Consider the following 26,970-nt stretch of genomic DNA (forward strand, 5'->3'; position numbering starts at 1 on the left):
GGTCTTAGGGCATTTTTAGAGGTCCTTTATCTCGTAGATGCTCAAAAGCAATCTTGTCCCTTCTCAGTATCACACGACGGGACTAAGGACTTCATGCCTGTGTCTGAGTGGGCTCTGCACAGACGCCCCATAAAAAAAAAAAAAAAAAAAAAAAGAGCTCTTGCTCCATGTGCTGGTTTTCAGGACTTAAAATTTCTCCACGTTTCAGTTAGGTCTCCAGTTAAGAAGAAAAATCTAATTTGTTACCCTACAAAATACTGTTTTCTCTCCATAATTTCTCCATATGAGAAATTTCTCCATAATTCACAAGGTATATGAAGAATAACTTTTTCTGGGTTCACTCACATACCTGTCTTTGCTCTTAAGGAACAGAATGGGGGTTGCCTGGCCTGGGCCCTGGCTCTCCCAAGAAACCCACCTGGCACCTGTCCGGTCACCTAACCATACCCCGGGCTCCCCACCAGGGTAGGAAGCCTATCCAGAGTCCGGTAGCTAATCAGTGGTGGAGCCGATATGCAAACTCAAGACAAGATTCTTACCAAAGAGATCTGAAGGGAATAGCTCTACACCTGACAGCAGTATCGACCTTCCAGCCCCTCGAAATTCTTCAGTTGTGACAAATTCTTCCCCGTAGTCTCTGCTTGAAAGATCTGCTCCTAGCTTCAGAGTTGTAACTACAGAAACTTAGTCTTCGCTCATGCAGAGGCTCAACTCATAACCCCTAAGCACCCAAGACTCTTCTCCCCCCGCTCCCCACCCCCCAAGACTTTGTTTCCTTCCACGAAGCCCTGCAAGAACCCCGGATTCCCGATTTCCTGGCCCAGCAGACGGCTTCCCGAGGCTGCTATTCCAGGCCTAGCTAATCTGAGCCGCTGCGTCTGGGTCACTGGACAGGGCGCCTCCTCCTTGAGGCCAAAGGGGATCCGCCTGAGGACCCCGCGCCGGTGGAGACCCTCCAGAGCCCGAGCTGCAGGGCGCGCCGCCGAACTACGTTTCCCACAGTGCTCCGAGAAACCGGGACGACCAAGGCCCGGGACCTGGCGGGCAGGCTCGCGCGGAGCCTCCTGGGAGTTGTAGTTCGGTCTGCTCGCGCCGGCGCTGCTGTGGGCTCCGCGCCGGCCTTTGTCTGTCTGCGGGCGCGCGCCGCTGCGGTGAGTGAGGCCGCCGGCCGGGTCGGTGAGCCCAGGCAAGGCGGAGCCGCGTGGGCGGGCCGCCGCCCCCTGGCCCTCCGAGGCCCCAGTGGCCTTAAGCAGGCCCGGCCGGCCTGAGCCCCGAGGGGGGCCGCCCGCGAGGGGAGAGGCGTGCGGCCCGCAGAGAAGGGTCCAGCTGGACCGGAGAGCGGGATGCTGAGGTCCAGCACGCAGGGCGGGCCCGGGGTGGGGTGCTGAGGCGGGAGGGGAGAGTGTGCCCGGGGGAGCAGGGGCCCCTCCGACCGCCGCTCCGCAGGGCAGAGCATGGGTGAAGGCCCCGCACCCTGGAGACGCGGGAGGGGGAGGCCACAGGCAGGTGTGCCCAGGGGCCTGCAGCGAGGGTTTCACGACACGGTCCGGGAGGAAAAACGCAATCTCCAGGGAGGGGGAATGGGAGAGAGATCAGACTTGTCAGGGTGGAGAATGGGAGAAAGACAAAATGGACTCAGATGTGTGGAGAAAAAGAATCACCCTCCTCTCATCTTCTAACCCTAAAACTATCACCCAAGAGGTTACCAAGACAGCAAAGTTTACCCCTTCTGCTGGGCCTCTCCTGAGGACTCTCAGCATCAGGCCTTCAGTCTGTAGGTTGTAGCAGAGATTTTGCACATTTGGTTCTTTCGTTCTCCCAAGATCGACGTGATATGACAGTGTCATTAACCCATTTAGTCAGTGAGAAGATAGAGCCGGGGCTGTTTGGTTACTTGCCTAAGGTTGTGTGGGGGTAATGGAGAAGACAAGGCAAGAATCCAAGTTTCTCATGGCCTAATTCTGAGTTTTTCAAAAGGATAAATAGCCTTTCTGATAGGAAAAGCAATTTTCCACTAATAAAGCTACTTCTTTAAAATCTTCTGGAAACCATTTTCTCAGATTTGTGACCTAGGGAGAAAAATAAGACAATGTCCTTTTTTTTAATCAAGAGACACAGCTGAGTTGTTACTTGTTGGAAGATCTCAGCATGCGCAGAGGTAGAGCTATAAATTCTACCCTCTTGTTCGGACCAGACTATTTGCTGGATGCCCCAGGGACAGAGTCCAACCCTGGGTAGCAGTTTTCATGCCTTTTCCACTGACTCTTGATGGATGTGCAGTAGTTGAGCAGTAACGCCTTGAACTAACAAATGAATCACAGAGGATTCCTTTGTAGCTTCTACTCCAAATTGGAAGCGAGGCCTCCAAATACAAGTTTTTTTGGTTTTTTTGGTTTTTTCCAAATACAAGTTTTAAATGCCTCTCCAGTCAAAACAACACGTAGCCAAGTGTACAGCTGTCAAGTGTAGCATTTGTTTACTTTAACAAAACGAAGCACTGTAGCATCACACTGCTATTGCATTAAATCAGGAGGCGAGCATTTTGATGAAATATAGTTGATGGAAATAAGGAGTACACATTGAACCACTGCATAAAGTGTAAGAATTCGGTAATGAGGATCCTAAAGTAAGAAGGAAATACTCAAAAAAAAAGGGGGGGGGGGGAGGGATAGATAATATGGAGCAAGAGGATTCCTAGGATCTTGAAGGTTAGTAAAATCTGGTCAAGCACTGTTACATTCGATTCCATTTTATAAAAATTCTCACCAGCTCTTTAGTGATTAGAGAACTGTCTACTGTAAGGGCATAGACTTTGGACCTCAAAAGTCTTTAATTTGATCCTTTGCCTATCGTTGACTCCTTATTGGCTCTGAGAATTGGAGCAGGTTACTTATCCTAGTTGGAGTACCTTGGCTTGGTTTTGGGAGTCTGGAGTAGGTCTTCCTTTCCCAGGAATTGACAAGTATTTACACATAGAATTGGTATTCTCATACCTTGAAGAGTAGGAGAGGGCAGTCTGGATCCGAAACCTCCTAAATATTGCTAAAAGGTAAACATACGAGATCTCTTGTTCTGTCCTTATAACCCAGGGGGATCTGGAGGGGAGAGCTAGAGCCATTTGCATCCTAAAACCAATCATGACGGCTGAAATGTTGGGTTTTTTTATTTTTTTTATTTTTTTTTTTTTAATTTTTTTTTTCAACGTTTTTTATTTATTTTTGGGACAGAGAGAGACATAGCATGAACGGGGGAGGGGCAGAGAGAGAGGGAGACACAGAATCGGAAACAGGCTCCAGGCTCTGAGCCATCAGCCCAGAGCCTGACGCGGGGCTCGAACTCACGGACCGCGAGATCGTGACCTGGCTGAAGTCAGACGCTTAACCGACTGCGCCACCCAGGCGCCCCGGGTTTTTTTAGATTCTGAATTCCTTTGGAGGCTTGAAGGATAAAAGAGCACTAAAGAGCTGGTTAGATGGGGAAAGGAAGTGGGAGATCCCAATCACATGCCAAGGCTAAAGTACAAACAGGAGTGACCATTATCTTGGGATTGGCAGGAAGAGATTTATGTTTACGTGTTCTCTGCTTTCCCACCTCGTGTTTCCAGTTTGACTCATTTATGTGTGGTCATGGCACCTTTTGGCCAACTTTGCAGTCACATTATAGTTGACTTAAATTATATCAGTCCAGATTTCCTCCATTTACTCACCCCAAACTGGAGCTCATGTTGACTTTATCCTTCTCACTTATCAATTCTCCTGCCCTTTCCTGTTTGTTTTTGTTGTTGTTTTTTGTTTGTTTGCTTTTTCCTCCTCAGGTGTTCAAGAACAGCCCATGGAAGAATCATATGAAGAGGTGGTGATTAAGGTCATACGGCAGGCGTGGACATGTTTGGATTTCCAACAGCTACCCTGCTGGACTGTCACGGAAGATATGCTCAGAATGTAGCATTTTTCAGTGAGTGAGTCGGTTGATCGCTGAGATGCCCTCAGCTCACAACATTCAGTGTCCCTGTCCTCAAGCACTGGTCAGCAGACTGAGGAAGCAGAGGAGACATTTCTTTGGAGGAGTTCACTGTTCCTGGGGGTTACAAGGAAAGCTTGCAAGCTAAAATTAGAAATAATTAGAAAAGCATTGTTTCTTTTTTCCCTGTTCTTCCCACTCAGCGGTAGAAATCAAGCAAGAGAATGGTCTTGATATGGACGCAGTTTTGAGGTAGTCTCTGAGAAAATGAATGAGCAGCTTTACATCTCAGCACAGTCACTGAACAAGGGTAAGGCAGAAGAACGAGGAGAAAATCTTCCTAGGATGACTCCAAGAAAACTGTTAATAGTGATGAAGGGCCCAGTGCAGTAGGAGGCTCAGAGGCAGGGCAATACGGAAAACGCTGTCAGTCAGCATCTGCATAGGAAGTGTTTGAGAATAACTTCCAAACCAAAATTGGTCTCAGTTCCACCGTGGCTTAATAGACTGAAATAGCATGGATTTTAAGGGGGAAAGTTTCTTGGATCAGATTCTATAATTGTCCTAATGTGATCTATGGTATCAGATAAATTATTTAATTTCCTTGAGCTCCAGGCTCTTCACCTGTAAAATGGGACAATAAACTCTACCTTGCAGGGTTGCAGGGATTAGATAATAGATGTAATGTACAAAACGATCTGATATATATTTTTTCTGTTGTCACGGAGCTTACTCTACTGTCAGGAAAACAGATTGGTATACAGATGGATTTCTCATTTATTGATTTCTTCAAGGCCTATACCAACTTTTATATTTTTTCTTACTGGAGTGCCTCCAAAATTTTAGAGCTTTAGGCCCTACGCAACCTGGATCCATAAACTTTTTTGGAGTCCGATAAAACTTGGGTATGGGGCTCTATTTGGTCCTATGTAGTTTTCATAATTTTTCTAAGCCTAAGGCTAAATTAAACTAAATTTAGAGGCAATATACTACTGTGGAGCATGCCTGTGTTTGAATCCCAACTTTACACTTAGCTGCAAGGTCTTTGACAACTTCCCTATGCTCTCATTTCCTTATCTGTAGCAATCTCATAGTATTGTTCTCAGGATTAAATTATCTATGCAAAGTTCATAGTATAATGGCTGGCACCTAAGCACTCAAAGCATTGTTTCTTTTTTCCCTGTTCTTCCCACTCAGCATATTGGTGCATCTTACATGACTTCCCTCTCATTTTACCAGATGTGATGACAGAAGCCCACCACAAATATGACCACTCTGAGGCCACAGGATCCTCAAGCTGGGATTTCCAGAATTCTTTCAGAAGGGAGAAGCTGGAACAAAAATCCCCAGATTCTAAGACACTACAGGAAGATTCACCTGGAGTGAGACAGAGGGTCTATGAGTGTCAGGAATGTGGAAAATCCTTCAGGCAAAAAGGTAGTCTAACCTTGCATGAGAGAATCCACACCGGTCAAAAGCCCTTTGAGTGTACCCATTGTGGAAAAAGCTTCAGGGCCAAAGGCAATCTTGTTACACATCAGCGAATACACACAGGAGAGAAGCCCTATCAGTGCAAGGAGTGTGGGAAAAGCTTTAGTCAACGAGGTAGTCTGGCCGTTCACGAAAGACTCCACACTGGACAGAAACCGTATGAGTGTGCTATTTGTCAGAGAAGCTTCAGGAATCAAAGTAACCTTGCTGTTCATAGAAGAGTTCACAGTGGTGAAAAGCCCTATAGATGTGATCAGTGTGGAAAAGCCTTCAGTCAGAAAGGAAGCTTAATTGTTCACATCAGAGTCCACACAGGCCTGAAACCCTATGCCTGCACACAGTGCAGGAAGAGTTTCCACACCAGGGGGAATTGTATCCTGCATGGCAAAATCCACACAGGAGAGACACCCTATCTGTGTGGCCAGTGTGGGAAAAGCTTTACTCAGAGGGGGAGTCTGGCCGTGCACCAGCGAAGCTGCTCACAAAGACTCACCCTTTGACCACTCTCTTCAAATGAAGTTCTCTTTATGAATTAAAAGTACAAAATCCTCAGATCGAGCAACCTATCCAATTCTATGGAATGAATGCAGACTCTTTCAGAAAGACCATCATTGGGTAGGGCATACTGACTTCTTTCCTTTCCCCCAAATGAATATGAAAAATAAATGTCTTGTTTATTATCATTATCACATATGTTTCATAATTTCTGTCAGTTTATTTGGACCTGATTTCCCAAAGTAACTCCATTAATCTCACGCATACTGGGAGATTGTTCTGTGTATAACAGATAGAGATTTTAAATCTGTAGTTGACATCATTAGTCTTTTTTAAAAAATCAGCCCCTTATGAATGCTAAGATCTTTTCTTTACATGTTCAAATCAATTTTGTATTGGATTCAAAACCACTGGTAAGAATTCATCCCAAAAAGCTTGATAGCAAATCCTTATGATCTAAAGAGGTAAATTATATCAAAGGTCTCTGGACACAGAAATGTTTTAGAAATACTATGGGTTTGATCAGTGATGCAGTATTGCTCCCAAAGATACCCTGATACCAGTTGAAAAAGTATAGAAGAATGTTCATATCATCCCAATTCATAATAGTCATAAACTGGATAAAACCCAACAATAGGTAAAGTTATAATATATTGGGGTATGTTCATATAATGAAATATAACTCAGCAATAAAAAATAACACAGCTGATACAATAATATGGAAGAATCTCAAAGCTTTATATTGAGTGAAAGAACACAAATACACACACACCAAGAAAAACTACTCTATGGTAATAGAAGTCAGATAGTGGCTAACTATAGGGGGAGGGGACTGGGTAAGGACTGACTTGAAAAGGGCACAAGGCAACCTTATAGAGTGAAAACAAGCGCCATAGCTTATTTCAGGTTTCAGATGGTGGATGCCTGGGTCTATAGAATTGTCAAAGTGTACTGAACTCAACATTAGAGTCTATGCGTTTTCTCACGTGTAAAGTACACTTCAGTAACAATGAGATATTTTAAAAACACTGCACACAAGTCCCTTAACACTAATCTCATGAAGAGATGGGGGTCTGTCCCTTCCACTTGAGTCTGGGTAGGCTTGTGACTGCTTCAAACAAAAAAACAAAACTGATGCTACATGATATCGAAGAATAGGTCTGAAGAGCTCTTTAAAGGTGTGAAAAATTTCTACATAATTCTCTTGAGACACTTACTCTGGAGAAAACTAGCTGCTGTGTGAAAAGCCTAACTTAAGACCACTATGATGGACAAAGCTGCTTATAAGTGCTCCAGTGGACAGCTTCAGCTGAGGTCCCAACAGATAGCCAGCATCAACTACCAGGCACGTGAGTGAGTTATTGTAGATGTCCAGCCAAGTGTAACCTACAGATGACTGGAGCCCCAAGTGACATCTGACCAAAACTGTATGAGAGACCCCAGTAAGAACAGCCTTCCCAAATTCCTAACAGAATCGTGAGAGAAATCAAAAGTGATGGTATAACCACTAAATATTTAGATTATTATACAGCAATAATAGAACATATTTTCTAAAAGGATAAGATACTATGAAAAGAAAAGGAAAAGTCTGGGAGAACAACTTGAGATTTACTTACTGATTAAACCAAAACAGGAAATCATGATTTAAGATTCACCGGAGAGCTTAAGATTTAAAAATAAACATTTATTTTGACAACATAGAAGGCAAGACATAGATTAGTTAACCCAGATACAAGTTAATATGAAGAAGTAAATGCTAGTCTCTAGCAGTCCTGCACTGTAAGAAATTTATTAGATAGATACTTCAGTAACGAGGCAGTTTAAAAACACTGCCCACAAATTCTCTGATCTCACGAAGGGATGGAAGTCTGTTTCACCTCCACTTGAATCTGGATCGGCTTGTGACTGCTTCAAACACAAAAAAATAGCAGAACTGATGCTACATGACTTCCAAGAATAAGTCTGAAGAGCTCTTTAAAGGTGTGGAAAGTTTCTGCATGATAGGTAGAGATAAATACATACAGACACAGCTATATATGGATAGAATGCTAGTTCTGCAGAACTAGTAAATAAGGAGTAAATAGGTCAGAAAATATAAAGGGCCTTTAAAAATATTCTTTCTATTCTTAAATTTTTTTTTTTCAACGTTTTTTTATTTATTTTTGGGACAGAGAGAGACAGAGCATGAACGGGGGAGGGGCAGAGAGAGAGGGAGACACAGAATCGGAAACAGGCTCCAGGCTCCGAGCCATCAGCCCAGAGCCTGACGCGGGGCTCGAACTCACAGACTGCGAGATCGTGACCTGGCTGAAGTCGGACGCTTAACCGACTGCGCCACCCAGGCGCCCCAAAATATTCTTTCTATTCTTGATACATGTATTATTAGATTTCTTCAAAGATTGTTGGCTGCTTATATTACAGTAATAACAAAAGAGAGTTCCAGTTTAAGAGGACACTGTAAGAAGATCCTGGACTCCCCTCTTCCCACAGATACATTTAATCTACAGCCACATATGGAACCATGTCCTCTTTACAAAACTAAAAACTAGCTGAGTGACTCCTATATATAACACAAATTTAAATTTTTTTTTAATGTTTATTTATTTTTGAGACAGAGAGAGACAGAGCATGAATGGGGGAGGGGCAGAGAGAGAGGGAGACACAGAATGGGAAGCAGGCTCCAGGCTCTGAGCCATCAGCCCAGAGCCTGACGCGGGGCTCGAACTCACGAACCGCGAGATCGTGACCTGAGCCGAAGTCGGACACTCAACCGATGGAGCCACCCAGGCGCCCCTATAACACAAATTTAAAAACCTCACATTGAAGCAGGTAGAAGAGGCTGAGACCCTTTTGCCATAAATCCTACCCCTAGTACAGCAAACCACAATCAGGAGGGAATACACAACCTGAGGAGAAAAGAGCTTAGCCCCACATTGGTTATTCCAACTTTTAAGACTGAAGACAGGAGTCCCCAAAACATGTAGTTTTGAAAACCAATAAGACTCACATTCATGAGACCCACAAGACTAGAGTGAACTGAAAAACAGCTCTTAAAGGGCTCTCACACTTCGGGCGCCCGGGGGGCTCAGTCAGTTAAGCTCTCAGCTGGGGTCATGATCTCACGGTTCCTGAGACTGAGCCCCACGTCAGGCTCCACACTGACAATACAGAGCCTGCTCGGGATTCTCTCCCTCTCCTCTTCTCTCTCTTCCCTCCCCATTGTGCTCTCTCTCTCAAAATAAATAAACTTTTAAGGGGGGAAGGCAGGGGGACACTCACACTTGGACTCACCCCAGGGAAAAGCACAAGAGGCAGCCAGTTGAGAGGTGCCCAGACTTCATGTGAAAGAGGCGTATTTTCGGGGCACCTGGGTGGCTCAGTTCATTGAGCGTCCAACTCTTGATTTTGGCCCCAACGTTGTGGGGATCAAGCCCCGCATCAGGCTCTGTGCTGAGCTTGGAGACTTCTTAGGATTCTTTCTCTCTCTCCCCCTGCCCCTGCCCCTCTCCCCTGCTCATGCTCACTTGCACTCTCTCTCCCTCTCTCTCTCTCTCAAAAAAAATTAAAAAGGAGTATTATCTTAAAGTGATGGCCTGAGGCACAAGCCTCTAATTGAACGTACACCCTAGGGGCCTTGCATCTCCAGAGGTGGAAGATGGCTGGCACCATCTTTGCACCTGCCTCTGCCTCACTACTCAGCTCACCCGTTATCTCCCAGGAGGGAGCTTATGCCCTCCTCTGGCACACCACTTCTTGCAGCTCTGGCCTAGGGGGACAACTCTAGGTCACCTGAACCTGGTGCCCAGTGGGGCTTATGCCCATGGGTCCACAGGACTGTAACCAAGGTAGAAATAAGCTCTTGACTGGCTACCACCCTCAGGGCACAACAAGAGACAACAGACCAAGGCACTCAGTGTTTCTGTGAAAGAAGCCTATTAGCTTATCTTCATAGCCGCGGCGCGAAGGGCAGGATTGTAATTGAACACACAGGTAAGGGCACACGGTAATTCTCTCCAGAGACCTCAGAGGACGTCATCTTCACATTCTCCCTCTGCCGTGCTCCACAGCACCAGTATTTCCCAGAAAGGTGCTCATGCGTGTGTCTCATGTAGTCTCATGCTCATGTTGGTTTTTATGGATCAACATCCACAAATCTATCAAGGTGACACACATTAACCAAATGAAGGGTAAAAATCCTGTGATCATCTCCATACAGTAAAAGCATATGACCAAATTCAACATCTGTTCCTGACAATAAAAACTCTCAATAAAGTTGGTAAGAGGAAACACCCCTCAGCAAAATAAAGACCATATAGGACAGCTAACATCATACGCAGAGTAAAAAGCTAAAAGCTTTTCCTCTAAGATCAGAAACAAGACAAGGATACCCATTCTCCTCACTTTTATTCAACATAGTAATTAAAACCCTAGCCAGAGCAGTTAGGCAAGACAAAGAAATAAAAGGCATTTTATTTCAAATTAGAAAGAAGCAAAAGTGTCACTATTTGCAGATAACATGATCTTATATATAGAAAACCCTAAAGACATCGCACACACACACAAAAACGTTAAGACTAATAAATGAATTCAATAAAGTTGTATAAATAAATACACAGGGGCGCCTGGGTGGCTTAGTTGGTTGAGCATCTGACTCTTGATTTCAGCTCAGGTCATGATCTCACGGTTTGCGGGTTCAAGCCCTGCATCGGTCTCTGTGCTGACAGTGTGGAGCCTGCTTGGAATTCTCTCTCTGCCTCTCTCTCTGCCCCTCCCCCACTTCCCCTCTATTTCTCTCTCAAAATAAATAAAAATAAACTTTAAAAAAGAAATGAAATATACAAAATCTGTTGCTTTTCTGTACACTAATAACAAAATATCAGAAAGAGAAATTATGAAAACAATCCCATTCGCAATTGCATCAAAAAGAATTAAATATCTAGAAATAAATTTAACAAAGGATGTGGAAGACCCATACACTGAAAACTCTAAGACATTGATGAAAGAAATCAAATAAGACAAATAAATGGAAAGATAGTCCATGCTCATGGATGGAAGAGTTATTATTGTTAAAATGTCCACACTACTCAAAGCAATCTACAGATTCAGTGAAATCCCTGCCAAAATTCCAATGGCATTTTTCACAGAAATAGAACAATCCCAAAATTTGTATAGAACCATAAAAGACCTGGAACAGCCAAGGCAATCTTGATAAGAACAAAGCTGGAGGCAACATGCTCCTTGATTTTAAACCATATTATAAAGCTATAGCAATCAAAACAGTATGGTACTGGCATTAAACAGACACACAGATCAACGGAATAGAGAAGAGAGCCCAGAAAAAAATAAGCACATGGCAAATTAATCTATGATGATGAGGGGGGTTAGATGGGTGAAGGGAGTCAAAAGGTACAAACTTCCATTTATAAATAAGTCACCCTGCCAAGGCACTCCCTTCATGGAGTACCCTGGGAACCCCCAACCGATGACCCACCTCAGCTCCAGCCACCCTGCCAGGGCACCCCCTGCAAGCAGCACCCCCGGAACCCTAGACCCACGCCCTGCCTCTGCTCCAGCCACCCCCCTCCCCAGGGTGCCTCCTGTGCTGAGCACCCCAGGACACCCTGGCTTGTACTCACTTCAGCTTCAGCTATCCTGCCAGGGCACCCTCTGCATGGAGAGCCCCAGGACTGCCCCGGGCTGCACCTTCTTCAGCTTCAGCTGTCCTGCCAGGGTGCCCTCTGTACAGAAAGCCCTACCTGAGGTTCTAGCCTATAGCGTCTACCACCAAATTTGTGAGAAGGCATTCAGATCAGTATTGACCAATGGAAATACGATGCGAACCCCAAATATGGGTTGCATATATAACTAAATTTTCTAGCAGACACATTAAAATCATTTTAAATAAATTTAATATTTAATTTAACCTATATATGCAAAATATCATTTTGATATAGAACATAAAAATGACCGAGAGACTTTAGTTTCTGTTTGTCATGCTACATCTTCAAAACCCAATGTATGTGTTACACTTATAACACATCTCAACTCAGACTAACCTCTTTTTAACTGCTCAATAGCCACTTGTGGCTACTCTACTGTGTCACCCTTAAATGATTCAACCAGGCAACTGTTAAGTCAATGCCAGTCTTGAGTTTTCCCAGCTGAGACCGAAACTTCACACTGTTAGAAAGTCGTCCCTGCCATGCTCTTTCTGAATTCTTGATACTCACAAAGTCTGTGAGTATAACAAAATGATAACTACGTTTGGGTGGCTTGTTGTGTGCCAGCAGTAACTGGGATGCCAGTCTGAAAGTCTATAATTTATTTAAACGTTTTCCTAATTTAGGTGTTTTTCCCACTTCTCTTCAGGATTTTATTATAAACAATGCTATGATGAGTAATATAAGCTTTGTAAGCTAATCAAATTATTTCCTTGAGAGTGGATTTTCTGGGTCAATGGGAGCGTACATTTAGATTGACATTCATGTTGTCAAACTGCTATCCAAAGCTTAACCAGTTTTCACTAATAACACACATATGCCCAAAGGTGCTACTAATTAATACTAACCATTTTTAGTTTCTTGAGTTGACTGTTTAGTTCCTTTCCCTTCTGTTCTATAAAATTCATAAATAATCTGGCTTTAGCTTATGTTTTAAACTACCACTGATATATTTGTATTATAAAAGATTGAAGTAATGCACAAACTATATAAAAGGGGCCCTACACCATTATATAATTTGGCTTTTTTCCCACTTAAAGTCTTGGTTATCTTTCCGTGTCAGTTAAAAAACTAACCCATTAAGTGTTTATTGATTGAATGATTGCCTTATAATTGCTATGTATTAAATTACTGCATGGTAGTCCAAAGAATGCATGTATCTTAATTTAACCATTGCCCTAGTGATAGATATTATGGTGACTCAAATTGTGCATTACTATAGTGCTCTAAAGACTGCCTTTACTCTTTATTGGATTTTAAGAAGTAGAAATGTTAAGTCAAAGAGTACAAGCTTTCTAAAAGTTGGCAGATACAATCAAATTATGCTTCTCATCACCAAACACTTCATTAATTCACAATTCCTTCAACAATACGTAAGTGTGCCTATTTTCTTGCACCCTCAAAAGTACAAAATATTTTCTATCTTATTAATTTTTGCCAAGAATGACAAAAAAAAATCTGATCATTTTAATTCACATTTCTCTAAAGCTGGTTAATTCTTTTGGACTATTTATATTTCCTTTTTCTGACAACTGTACATTCATATTCCAAGCCATTTCTCCACTGGGATTTTTATATTATTCTTATGTACCTTTATGAACTCTTTAGATATTCTAAGTATTGTTTGTTATTTATGATGGTGATAATATTCTCTCCAAGTCTGGCTCTTTGTATTTTAACACCATGAAGCCTATAGGCATACAAAAGCTTTTACTTTTTATGTGGTTATTTATTTTATTTTTATGGCTTCTGAATTTTCTATTTAGAAAGACAACTAGGTTTAACTATGTTAAATTATACATTAATGTATATGCGATTAAATATTTCAAAAGAAAAGTCAAAGTAAAAATTTCATTTCATCATACCAATAAAAACATTCTTCTCAAAGATAAAAAACTTCTGGACTTTATTTTACTAGATCTTTTTGAATACATAGGATATATACATATAAATAAAATAGCTTCATTTCTTAAAATGTAAATTGGACCACAATATGTAGATTTTCTGCAACTTACTTTTTTTTAACTGGAACAAGGTATCATGGGGATATTTCTACGGCTCTCTATAGAGCTCTACTTCATTCTTTTTACTTGCTACATAGCGTTCTATAGTAACTATTTCCATATTGATAAACATTTAGGTTCTTCAAATATTTCAATAATACAAACCATACTACAGTGAACATCCTCACAAGTGAGAAGTTCTCCAGGATAGAGGTACACAGACTATTTTTGTTAAGTGTGTGATTTGTGGAATGTCTCCCCTTTGACGGTCAAAAAGAATAATTACTTTTGCCTGATTTACCACACTAATTACATTTGACGGCTCTTTCTTTGTTATGCATTTTCTTATGTTGTTTAAGGGCTGAACTCTGAGGAAAAGCCTTCCCACATGCATTACATTCATAAGGTTTTTCTCCGGTATGGATTCTCTGATGTTCCACAAGGCCAGAGCTATGTCTGAAGGATTTCCCACATTTCTTACAGTGATAGGGCTTTTCTCCAGTATGAATTCTCTGATGTCCAATAAGGGTTGAGCTCTTCATAAAGACTTTCCCACAGTCATTACATTGATAGGGTTTATTTCCACTATGAGTTTTCTGATGTCCAGCAAAGGATGAGCTATACCTGAAAGATTTTCCACACTTACTACAGTGATAGGGTTTCTCTCCGGTATGCATTCTTTGATGGCTAACAAGTGTTGAGCTCTTCCTAAAGGTTTTTCCACATTCATTACATTGATATGGTTTCTCCCCAGTATGGATTTTCAGATGTTCCAACACAGTTGAGTTATCCCTAAAAGCTTTCCCACATTCCTTACATGTAAAAGGCTTCTCTCCACTATGTATTCTCTCGTGACGAGTAAGGGCTACATTCTGAGCAAAGGCTTTCCCACAGTCATTACATTTGTAGGGCTTCTGACCGGTATGAATTCTCTGATGACGTAAAAGGATAGAGTTCTTTCCAAAAGCTTTTCCACATTCATTACATTTATGAGGCTTCTCTCTAGAATGAATTTTCTGATGATTAACAAATGTTGAGTGCTTCTTAAGGAATTTCCCACATTCAATACATCTATAGGGTTGCTTGCCTGTGTGGATTTTACGATGATTTAAAAGGGATGAGCTGCTCATAAAGGCTATCCCACATTCATTACATTTATGGGGTTTCTCACCAGTATGATTTCTCTGGTGGCTAATAAAGGAGGAATTGTATTTGAAGACTTTCCCACATTCCTCACATTTATAATGTGTCTTCTCTGTAGAACTTCTGCCCTCCCAGTCCAGGCCTCTCTCCATCATGTCAATTTTTGTTTGTTCTCCCAGATCAGATCCTTCAGAGGTATTTTGCTTTAGGGTGGACACCTTTGTTTCAAACCAGTACTCCTGGACTGAAAAAAATTTTTTTAATTCAAACACTCTCTATGTTGAAATACTGAAAGTGTGAGCTGCACAGGATAAGAATAATGTTCTCTTCTACACAAGTAAGGGTTATGTAAAATTAATGCATCCCACTTGTAACTCTTGCTAAGAAAAGACGGCAAGACTAAAGATAAAAGTTAAGTGGGCGTCTAAAGAAATGGCAGGAAGTTATATTATAAACTTTGTATTTAAAGAACGCAAAGAGCATCTAAGAAGTTGGCAAGTTAGGAAGGTAACACAGAACCCGCCCCTCCAAAAATAGATGAGAATGTGAGAATACACACAAATTTGCAGAGAAAACCAAGTATCACAAAGCAAACCATGATTGCTAGCACAGAATCCTGTAGGGTAGTACATCTGAGAACATTTTAATGTCTCCAAGAACTTAAGGATAACATTTCATTGTGAGAATTTAACAGAGAACCAATATTTAATGTCTCAGAGAAAAACCAGACAAAACATTTAAGGAACCAAAACAGTTCTCAGGCCTAAAAGATTCTAGACTTTAATCTAAGTTTTTAACATACCTAAAAAAGAACATACCAAATTGTGACTTTTTTGTTGTTGTTGTTGTTGTTACAAAGTACACACACAAGACCCAAGAGAAAATAGGCAAGATGATGCTGACAAGTAGATGCCAGAAAACTAATGAAGCCATATTTGTGATAAATCAACAATCAATGATCAATTCTTTTACTGAATGAATTTTTCTTATATACAGATATAGATATATATACACATACACATATATTTATATTTTTATTATTTGTATTTATATTTATTATGATTCCATACATCAGATACTAGAGCTAAGATTTATTTTTTTAGGAAAATGCAAGAAATGAAGCCTGGTGAGTAACAGCCCAGATCCTTCAAATGGCCTTTAAAGGGATATACATTTAATGTATAATGGTTAAACTAGAGAAAATTTCAAGATACTGATTGTAAAGGTAGGTAGAGGCAAATTAGTCATATGAAGAGAAATGCAAGTATATGGACATCTGTTTTATGACAAAGGTAGCTTGCAGAGCAGTGAGGAACACTGGTACTTTTTTGGGAGAGTTAAACATGAACGCTACCTCTTACCATGCACAAAAAATCAGTTTCAAAAGTATGATAAATCTAAAAGGCAAACAATAAAGCTCCTAGAAGTTAACATAGAAGAATGTTTTCATGAACTTGGGGAAAGATTTATTAAAAAGAACACAAAAAGCACTGTCAAGAAAGGGCAAGATTGATAAACTAGAGATCATTAAAATTAAAACTTCTATTCATCAAAAGCCCATTAATAATGAAAAGCAGAGAGAAGGGTGATACTGCATATGTAATCAACAAAGGGCTCTCTGAATAGATATTTCATGAAAGATGATATATAATGGCCAATAAACATTTGCAAATGCCCTCAACCTCATTAGATATCAGGGATAAGGATATTAAAACCACATGAGATACACAACACACCCAAAGAATGCCTAACTTCAAAAGACTGACAATATCAAGCACTGGTAAGGATACGGAAAAATGAGTACTCTCACCCACTGATGGTAGAAATATAAATGGTACAAACCTTTAAAAAACTATTTGGCATTATGTAGTAAAGTTGAATATATGCACATCCTATAAAATAGAAAATCCACTCCTAAGTATGTGCCCAGAAGAAATGCATCTACATGTGAACCAAAAGATAACCCATAAAATTGTTCACAGCATCTCTAATATTAGTCAAAACCTGGAAATATCCCAAATATCCATCCAAATATATGCAATAAGCTATGGTATAGCAATACAATGAATGAAATACTCCATTTCATTTCATGTTTTCAAAGCATGGTCCCCAGTCCAGTAGCATTAGCATCAGCATCACCTGGGAACTTGGTAAAAATTTTCAGTTCACTCTAAACCAAATAAATAAAAAACTCTGAGGGCTGGGCCTAGTAATTATACTTAAGCATGCATTCTGATGAATGCTAAATTTTTAAGAATCCTTGGTCTACACAAAGGACAATGAATGAAAATGGCCAAATAAACTTCAGTGTTAGTCTGGGTGGGGAGGGGTTAGGGCAGGGGAACATGGCTAATGATTGGGAGGGATCAGCATGTTATTTAGTAGTATTCCCAGGGTTCTTTTCCTTGACCTGAGTGTTGGTTACACAGTATTCGATTTAAAAATACTATACTAATTTAGGGGTGCTTGGGTGGCTCAGTCAGTTAAGCGTCCAACTCTAGATTTCGGCTCAGGTCATGATCTCATGGTCATGAGGTCGAGCTCTGCATCATAACCAAGAGGCATTTGATAAAATTCAACATCGTACTTATATTAAAATAAATAATTTCTTAATGAAAGAGGTGAATTAAATTTTTTTAATGTTTATTTTTTATTTTTTGAGAGAAAGAGAGACAGAGACAGAGCACAAGTGGGGGAGGGGCGGAGAGAGAGGGAGACACAGAATCTGAAGTGAGATCCAGGCTCTGAGCTGTCAGCACAAGGGGCTCGAACCCACGAACTGTGAGATCGTGACCTGAGCTGAAGTCGCACGCTTAACTGACTGAGCCACCCAGGTGCCCCGAAAGAGGTGAATTAAATACTTACTACATAATAACATTCAGGTTTCCCAACCCAATAACCAGCTAAATGGCAGAATCCTAGACACAATCCTGTTAGAGACACAAAAAGACTATCATATCCATCATTACCATTATTGTTGACAATACAAAAACAAGTCGATATAAAACAAACTTTAAAAAAACACATGCTCGACTACACTCCTGATAAGAGAAATGCAAACTAAAATTACAATAAAATTAAAGTTTTTAACTATCAGTTTGGCAATGATCAAAAAGTATAAGACACTGTTGTCAAGGTATGATCAGATTGGCATCCATACATTGTCATTAGGAGTATAAATGTATATAATCTCTGTGGATACTGGTAATATTCACTGAATTTAAAAATACACTTACCCTTTCACCTACAAATTCTTCTAGACTTTATCCTATAGATTTACTTGTACTTGAGAGAACTGATATGTATAAAGATAATCACTGCATCATTCATAGTTATTATGTCCATCAACAGGGAACTGATAACATAAGTTACAGTACATCCATAAAATGAAACACTGTACACCCATTAAGAATAAAACAGCACTCTAAATGATGTAGTTATGTGAAATGATTTCCAAGATATTACAGAAGCAAGATACACAATACTGTACTACCATGTGCTTTTACAAAAAAGGAATACATGTATATTCTTGCAAAGCACACATTATATCTAGAAATTTCCACAAGAAATTTATATAAGAATGCCTCCAGGGAGAGGAACTGGATGATTAAGAAAGGTATGTGAAGGGAGTGCCTGGGTGGCTCAGTCGGTTAAGCATCTGACTCTTGATTTCGGCTCAGGTCATGATCCCAGGATCATAGGATCGAGCCTCACATTAGGCTCTGTGCTGACAGTGTGGAGCCTGCTTGGGATATTCTCTCTCTCTCTCTCTCTCTCTCTCTCAAAAATAAATAAACTTAAAAAAATAAACAAAGGTATGTGAAGAAGACTGTGTACAATTTGAACCATCTGAATTTTGTACCATATGTATTTCTAAAAACTAAAAGAGTAGAATATGCAGAAAAGGAGGATGAACTGTGAAACATGGAATGGTTGTGAAATCTTTGTCTAAAGATTTATTAGTCTTCTAAATGGATGGAAGAAATATCAAAGGAAACATTGCTAGTTTTTACTACATCTAAATTCTAAACATCTTATTTCAAAAAATACCAAAATTAAAACAGAAAGAACAAAGAATAAGGAAGACTGAGTTACTACTACTACTGAATTACTCAATAAGGAATCTACACAAAAATTTAGAGGGAAAGGGGGTGCCTGGGTGGCTCAGTCGGTTAAGTGACTAACTTCAGCTCAGGTCATGATCTCCTGGTTTGTGAATTTGAGCCCCACATCAGGCTCCTCAATGATGGTGCAGAGCCTACTTGGGATTCTCTCTCTCTCCCTCTCTCTCTGCCTTTCCCCCATTTGTGCTTTCTCTCTCTTTCAAAATAAATAAATAAAACTTTTCAAATTTTAGGAGAAAAAAAGTTAAACATAGTAAGAACAAAAGAATTACTGAAAAGCGTTAAAAAACAAAACAAAACAAAACAGGGGCACCTGGGTAGCTCAGTCAGCTAAGCACTCAACTCTTGATTTCGGCTCAGGTCATAATTTCACAGTTCATGAGATCAAGCCCTGAGTTGGGCTCTGCTCTGGCAGCATGGAGCCTGCTTGGGATTCTGTCTCTCCTTCTCTCTCTGCCCTTCTCCTGCTCACACACACATGTTCCCTCTTCCTCTCTCTCTCTCTCTCAAAATAAGTAAAAAAACATTAAAAAAAAAAAAACCCAGGTTAAACAAATTATATATATCACTGGTATCTTCCATGAAATATAATTATAAAAGTTTCTCTGAAGATGATATAGGCAAAATGACAATTAGAGGTTTTTTTGTTTTGTTTTGTTTTTTTAACATTTATTTATTTTTGAGACAGAGAGAGACAGAGCATGAACAGGGGAGGGTCAGAGAGAGAGGGAGACACAGAATCTGAAACAGGCTCCAGGCTCTGAGCTGTCAGCACAGAGCCCGACGCGGGGCTTGAACTCACGGACCGCGAGATCATGACCTGAGCCGAAGTCGGCCACTTAACCGACTGAGCCACCCAGGCGCCCCGACAATTAGAGTTTTTAAAAAAGGACTGCTAGCAAGATAAATGTTGTAGGTGAGAGAAACATCATGTTTAAAGACTTTGAAATGAATTATGATGCAAAGAAAGCGACTTACAGAAATTTATGCAAAGTATACATAGAAAAAAGATGAGAGCCAAGAGCAAAGGATAACAGAGAAATTTTAAAAGGGGAGAAAATGCTTCCCCATCAACTTGTTTGCTAAAAATAATAATTATCTGATAGTGAGGAAACTATGCTTACATTGGAATCTGCCACTGCCACTATATGATTAAAGATAATGGATATTAAAACCAGAAAAGGATATACAGTCATTTATTAAGCTAACCATGAGAGAATTTGAAAGGAATTGAAAATGGACAGAAGATAGAAACAAAGTACAGCCCGACAAGTGCCTGAAAACAGGGAGGGAGAAAAAAAAAACATGAAGAGACTGAGGATTTCAGGCGAGAAGTCATGGGCCTGAGGCCCTCGAGAAGGGAGCAGCTCTCCACAGGCACGGATAGAATGAGGAGAAAAACGGCAAGTCATCTGATGCAGCGATGACATTAAGAGGAGGAAAGCGGTGTCAAGTTCCCCCACGCGGCTGCACAGACACGCGCCCTCTGAGGTGAGCCTTGTGACCAACAAGTCCTCCTCACCACTCTGTGTGCTGAGCTGCTGCTTGAAATGGCCCCGCCTCACTCACCTGAACAAGTGCCTGATGGAACTTGCTGTACTTCCATCCATGGCTCTGACCCTTGCTCCAACTGGGTGATTAGTTTGGGTTTGGAAGAGAGAAGCCCTGTTCATAGAAAAACACAAAAGGAATGTGACTATGGTCATGAGCACAAGCAGTCATCCCAGACCTCAGTCTCAGGAAGGTTTCCACATCAGAGAGGCCTAGAGGGTGGTATGAGGATGTCCAAATCATGTCCAAATCATGCTAGTTATAGAAAGGTAGGAGGGAAGGTCAGTTAGAAAACCAGGCCTCCTTGAGGATGAGAACTCCTATTGTTGGTGGCAGACAAATCCTGAGATGGAAAATTTAGAAAACTGGGCTAGACAACACACATAGCTGCCATCTTAAACTCTGTATGGCTCTGACTTTCTGAGGGATGGGACTGTGCATAAACTCCAGCCTCTAAGTCCATGCTAAAAACAAACAAAACTTCCTATTTACGATTTAAATACCCCAAATCAGGGGCGCCTGGGTGGCTCAGTCGGTTGAGCATCCGACTTCGGCTCAGGTCATGATCCCACGGCGTGTGAGTTCGAGCCCCGCATCAGCCTCTGTGCTGACAGCTCAGAGCCTGGAGCCTGTTTCAGATTCTGTGTCTCCCTCTCTCTCTCTGCCCCTCCCCTGCTCATGCTCTGTCTCTCTCTGTCTCAAAAATAAATAAAACCTTTTTTTAAAAATTTAAAAATAAATAAATTAAATAAAATAAAATAAAATAAATACCCCAAATCATTTACCCTGTGAAAACACACAGTTGCCCAGGAAATCAATTTTGAATTAAAAAGACATCCTTACCCACTGACACCAGATTCCCATAGTTTTCCAGCATCACATCCTTGTACAGGGCCCGCTGAGCAGCATCCAGGTGTTTCCATTCAATCTGGGTAAAGGCCACAGCCACGTCCCCAAATGTCAGTGATCCCTGCAAAGTCAAACCCAATTCTTCTCACCAAGGAATGTTTATACCCTGAAGTAGGGAACCAGGAAGTCCTCATCAGAAAAGGAGAGCAACACCTTCAAGGCCAGCTTCTGATACTTCAGCTTGTTTATGCAGAGGGAAGTGGAACACGGTTAACAAAAGGACAAAGGGGGAAAGTAAATGACAAGCTCAGGAAGCAGACTTGCTACCCAGGAACAAAAAATCAAAAGAAGCTGGAAAATCCAGCCAGGAATAAGAGGAGGTCATGGCCCCTCATTTCAACCACACTGCCCTCCTCACGTTCTTCCAACACGCCTATCATGCTCCCTCCTCTGGGCCTGGCATTTGCTCATTCCTCACTTCATAGGTCTTTGCTTAAATGTCACCTCCTCAGAATGTTCTTCGCTTTTCTCCCATCCTCTACCACTCTCCATCCCATGTCCCACTTCACTCTCTTCACAGGATTTCTCACTACTTGGCAGGACTAGATTTATGATCTGTAATGTGAGCTCCAGGAGCTTAGGGACCACTTGGGTCACTGTTGTCCCCCTCGCCTAAAATACTGCCTGGAACATAGAAGTGTTCAAGGATTCGTCAGTCCACAAATAAATAGAAACTCCAAAAGGCATGCAAAATGATAGTGGATTTATCCTAGAATTTACTAGGAAATAATATATATTTGTCAATTGCCTCTCACAGCAATAGCAACTTAGTATGTACCACGCACAGTGCTAAGCCCCAAGATAAACACCATCTCTGCATTTCTGCCATGATGGTCTATAAAGTAAATCTATTTTATAGCTAAAGATACTAAGGCTCAGAGAGTTGAAAGAACTTGTTCAAAGTCACAGGGCTGGTTGACTACAGAATAAAAAGGAGCTTTAAAAAGTGATAGTGAGACTATGGAGCAAATAGGAAGATATTTCATAACATATTAATATGTCATAACATATTAAAACATATTAAAAGGAAAAAATGGATAAGCCTAAAAAATACTTATACAAAAGTGTTTCAAATGAAATAATTTGATTTGTTAGTGCAATAGGAATATGGATCATCTTTAATTTTTAAAATTTTCCTTTACTCTTTATTTGTATAATAGTCAAGTAGGTCTTACTTCCTTTCAAAATGCTAATTTACTTCCTGTCAACTTCTCAAAATTCTTCAAAACCCAGTTTTCTCCAGCATACAGGCAAACTCCAGCCTGGCATTCTAGATCCCAAATGTTTCCAAATTTCTCTGGAACCCGTGTTCATGGTTCAGATATAATGGCTTCACTCATGTTATAGCCTTCCCCTAGTCACCCCACCTTCTGCAATTATGCAAACTTAATTTAATCTTCAGGAAGAACTAAACACACCCTGAAGACTCCTCTGACCCCTGAACATCAACAGAGCATTACTATCATTGTGTCATATCTATCAGCCTCTGTCCTTGTATGATGTGTCTGTCCTTCATCTTCTGCGAGGTGGCAAACTCACTTTGAGACAATGGCTATTCCTTACCTACAAAGTACTCTTCAGTTTCTAGCACTCTAGAAAGCATGGGTAGCAATCATCTATTTAGTGAATGACTCTGTAATGTGTAGAGAGGACATGAAGGGATAACAGTAGGGAGAGGGGTCCTTTCTCCGCAGCGCTGCACCTATCCAGGATTGGCTCAGGGAACCTAATTTGGTCCATACACAGGGCAGAGCACCTTCCAGACAAGCATAAACCCAGCTTCATTTTGAAAGGGTGGCAATTCCTCAGGAAAAGTTAAAACCAAACTTGCCTGGATCTGGACTCTTGGTAGCCTTGGGGCCATCTGTCTCCTGAACTGTTCTCCCAGGCAAGGGCAAAGAATCCTGAATAAGCCAATCTGGGAAAGAAGAAAGGAAATATGAGGAAGTCCCTCCATGTCCTAAACTAGCTAGAACTTGCTCTCTGCAAGCTGAACCGACCAGTCCTCCACCCTCCCTACTCCGCACAAAGGTGGGTAGACAGGTGAAGGTGGTTAAGATCAGGACTGGCTGCCTGGAGTCCGGCCGGGCAGCAAGCTCCAAGCCAAGCTCCGGCTGTCAGTCAGGCACCTTCGCCAAAACGGGTGGCAAGTCTCGTCGGTGACTCGATCTCTGGGCCTCAGGCCAAGCCTTTAAACTCTCAGGCGCCGGATTGGGGCGGCCATTCAACACAGTACGGCTCATCTGGGTGGGGCCCCGGCCACATCTGCCTGTCCCCTCGTAAACCGGCTCCTTTCTCGGCCCGCCCTGGGGAAAAGAGGGGCGCACCAGGTCTCAGTGCCTGCCTGGCGGCCGCCGTTCCAGAACGGCGCTGGGCGTGCTGGCCTACGAGGCTGCGCGCGCTGAAGAACTGCGACCACCCAAAGCGGTACTGGTCTCCGAGACCCGCGAGCTGGCAGGAACCTCGCTCTACTCACACGCAGGCCGGCAGGGCCGGAAACGGAAGCGGCCGCGGAGCCCCTGGGAAATGTAGTCTCGGATGCAGTCAGATCTCAGGGTCTCCATCGTATGCCTATGTTGGCATCTTTGGAGAGCTTTGAAAAGTAATGGGGCCTTGGTCCCAGCTCCAGAGATTCCGGATTTATGCTCTAGGTATAGTCCTGGCACTGGGACTTTTAAAGTTCCCAAGTGATTCTGATGTGCAGCCAAGATTGGTACCCAATGCTAGAAACTAATGCAAATCTGTAAGGCATATTTTATGTTACTTTGGGGCAGCTATTTATGATTGATTTGTTCACCTATTGGTTTCAGAGTAATGCTGTTTTGATTTCAAGTTAAAAAAAAAAAAAAGCATGTTAGAAAAGCAGAGCACCCAAAACACTAAGATTTTTCTATTTGCTAGCATAGAAGATGGAACAAGATTGGATCCGTTTTTTAAAACTGTGGTTTTTTGGGGGTGCCTGCGTGGCTCAGTCGGTTGAGCATCTGACTTCGGCTCAGGTCATGATCTCATGGTTCATGAGTTCAAACCCCACAATGATTTGGTGCTGTCAGCACAGAGCCTGCTTCCCATCCTCTGTCCCCTCTCTCTCTGCCTCTCCCCTGCTTGTGTGCTTTCTCTCAAAAATAAATAAAACGCTAAAAAAATAAATGGATACAAATGTGTTATTTTCTAGAAAAAAAATCCTCCTTATACACTCCAGGAATTGGACAGATTAGGAAGGAAAAATGTATCTCTTTTGTTCAGTTAGGACTTCTTATTTGAAAGACTATTTCTCAGAATGGGGCAGTTATTCACTGAATTAATAGTGATTAACCAATGCCCTGCTAAGTGCCACTCACTAGTCTAGATGCTAAGGACAGAGCACTTGACAAGGCCTCCCTCCTTAACCAAACTTTGGTCAGGGTCTTCCCAATCCTCTTCTCAATAAGGCCTTGTCTTTGGCCTAATGAGCCCAATTTTAGCAAAGATCCCACTAAACCAGTTCATCAAGAATTCCCCCACCCTTGGGGCTCCTGGGTGGCGCAGTCGGTTAAGCGTCCGACTTCAGCCAGGTCACGATCTCACGGTCTGTGAGTTCGAGCCCCGCGTCAGGCTCTGGGCTGATGGCTCAGAGCCTGGAGCCTGTTTCCGATTCTGTGTCTCCCTCTCTCTCTGTCCCTCCCCCGTTCATGCTCTGTCTCTCTCTGTCCCAAAAATAAATAAACGTTGAAAAAAAAAATTAAAAAAAAGAATTCCCCCACCCTTGGATCCAATCAAGCTTCTTTTCCCCCATCCTTGATACCTAACCCAATTCTGCTCTGCCCTCCCCCCAACCTTGATACCTAACTAATTTCTTCCTAGAAATTTTCCATTTACTCCCTCACCCTATCAGTTGGCTATAAAACCCCATTTGTCCCTGTTGTGTTGGGAGTTAAGTTCAAGCTCTCTCCCATATTGCGATGCAGTGAAATCTTAAATAAACCCTTCTTTTCAATTCAATAAGTGTCAGTATAATTTCTCTTTGATGCAGTAAACAAAATAAACAATGTCTCTCCCCTCAAAGATCTTACGTTCAGATGGGCATCAGGAAGAGAGAGATTCAACAAAATCAGGGTAAAGAGGTAGGAAGAGGATTCTTATTTAAAATAGAGCTGTAAGGATTGGCACCTTTGATAAGAGATCATATGTTCAGAAGTCTGAAGGAAATGAGGTAACAAGAAGGAGTGTACCTGTGGGAAGTCAGATAAAACAGCAGATGCAAAACCCCTACAGAATATGCTTCATTTATTTGAGAAACAGCAAAAGGCCAATGTGCTTAGAACACTAAAAACATAGGTAAAAGCTAGAACATGGGTGTGATGATTAATTATATGTGTCAACTTAGTTGGGCTAAAGGGCACACAGACAGCCAGTAAGACATTAATTCTTGGTGTGTCTGTGATAGCGTTTCCAGAAAAGATTAGCATTTGAATCAGCAGACTGAGTAAAGAAGAAGAAGATCCACCTTTACTAATATGGGCAGGCATCATCCCATCCTTTGAGAGCCCAGGTGAACAAAAAGGGAAAGGATGAATTCTCTCTTTCTTCTTGAGCTGAGGCATCCATCTTCTCTTGTCCTCAGACGTCAGAGCTTCTGGTTCTTAGACCTTCAGACCCTGGGACTTCCTCCAGCACACCACCCCCTCCCTTCTCAGGCCTTCAGCCATTGGTTCCACTGGTTCTTGGGCCTTCAGACATAGACTGAATTACAACACCAGCTTTCCCAGTTCTCCAGCTTGCAAGTGGCAGATCATGGGACTTCTCAGCCTCTATAACCACATAAGCCAACTAGTTAATTAAATACACATACTATCATTCTATTTCTCTGGAAGACCCTGACTAATACAATGTTGGTCCATTTAGTCCACTGCAAGGATATTGGCTCTAATTTTGAATGATATAAGCCATCAGAATGTGGGGAAATGGGAAGCCTCATTTTTGGTAGGATCATAAAATGGTGTGGCCACTTTGGAAAACAGTTTGGCAGTTCCTCAAAACCTTAAATATGGAGTTACCATATCATTCAGTGATGCCATTCCTAGACACCTACCAGAGAAATGAAAATATACATCCACACAAAAACTTGTACACACGTGTTCACAGCAGTGTTATTCATAAGAGCCAAAAGTGGAAACAGCACAAATGTCCATCAACTGGCAAATGGATAAAAAGTGTGGTATATCCAAACAATGGAATGATATGTGGCAACAAAAAGGAATGAAGTAGTGATATATGCTACATAATTGATGAACTTTGAAAATAATACTAAGTTAAAAAAAAAAAAAGTCACAAAATACAATGCGATTCCATTTTTACAAAATGTCCAAAAAAAGGCAACTTCATAGAGACAGAAAATATATTAATAGTTGCCAGTGGATGGAGGGAAGGAGGTATGGGGAATGACTGTTAATGGGTATGAAGTGATGGGGGGTGATGTTTAAAATTAAATAGTAATTATATTAGTTTCCTAGGACTATCGTAACAAAGTACCACAAACTTAAGCAGTAGGAGTTCATTTTCTCAGCCTGAAGGCTAGAAGTTCATTATCAAACG

The 26,970-nt window shown here is 41.6% G+C and overlaps 2 protein-coding genes across 10 annotated transcripts; one reads left to right on the forward strand and one right to left on the reverse strand.

Annotated features, from left to right (window-relative positions):
- Positions 1 to 1,034: 1,034 nt before the first annotated feature.
- On the forward strand, positions 1,035 to 6,140 carry ZNF32 (zinc finger protein 32). 7 transcript variants are annotated; one of them, XM_058697089.1, is made up of 3 exons: positions 1,035 to 1,151; positions 3,815 to 3,954; positions 5,158 to 6,140. In XM_058697089.1, exons 2-3 carry the CDS (start codon positions 3,885 to 3,887, stop codon positions 5,949 to 5,951), a joined length of 864 nt encoding a protein of 287 aa, XP_058553072.1. In that variant the 5' UTR covers positions 1,035 to 1,151; positions 3,815 to 3,884; the 3' UTR covers positions 5,952 to 6,140. The 7 variants fall into 7 exon arrangements, with proteins under 7 accessions (XP_058553072.1, XP_058553078.1, XP_058553077.1 ...); XM_058697095.1 differs by having other exon boundaries at positions 1,036 to 1,151; positions 3,815 to 3,958; XM_058697094.1 differs by having other exon boundaries at positions 1,036 to 1,151; positions 3,815 to 3,958; positions 5,200 to 6,140.
- A 7,408-nt stretch (positions 6,141 to 13,548) lies between these two features.
- Positions 13,549 to 22,240, reverse strand: ZNF485 (zinc finger protein 485). Of its 3 annotated transcripts, none has more exons than XM_058697086.1 (3): positions 21,331 to 22,240; positions 20,506 to 20,601; positions 13,549 to 15,056 (listed from the first exon to the last, which is right to left on the reverse strand). In XM_058697086.1, the coding sequence occupies exons 1-3, from the start codon at positions 21,362 to 21,364 to the stop codon at positions 13,975 to 13,977; spliced, it is 1,212 nt and encodes a 403-aa protein (XP_058553069.1). In that variant the 5' UTR covers positions 21,365 to 22,240; the 3' UTR covers positions 13,549 to 13,974. The 3 variants fall into 3 exon arrangements, with proteins under 3 accessions (XP_058553069.1, XP_058553071.1, XP_058553070.1); XM_058697088.1 differs by having other exon boundaries at positions 13,549 to 15,051; positions 21,331 to 21,353; XM_058697087.1 differs by lacking the exon at positions 21,331 to 22,240 and having other exon boundaries at positions 13,549 to 17,742; positions 20,506 to 20,578.
- Between the last annotated feature and the right edge of the window lie 4,730 nt (positions 22,241 to 26,970).

The sequence above is a fragment of the Neofelis nebulosa genome, chromosome 13, assembly GCF_028018385.1.
Source record: "Neofelis nebulosa isolate mNeoNeb1 chromosome 13, mNeoNeb1.pri, whole genome shotgun sequence".
NCBI classification, from domain to species: Eukaryota; Metazoa; Chordata; class Mammalia; order Carnivora; family Felidae; genus Neofelis; species Neofelis nebulosa.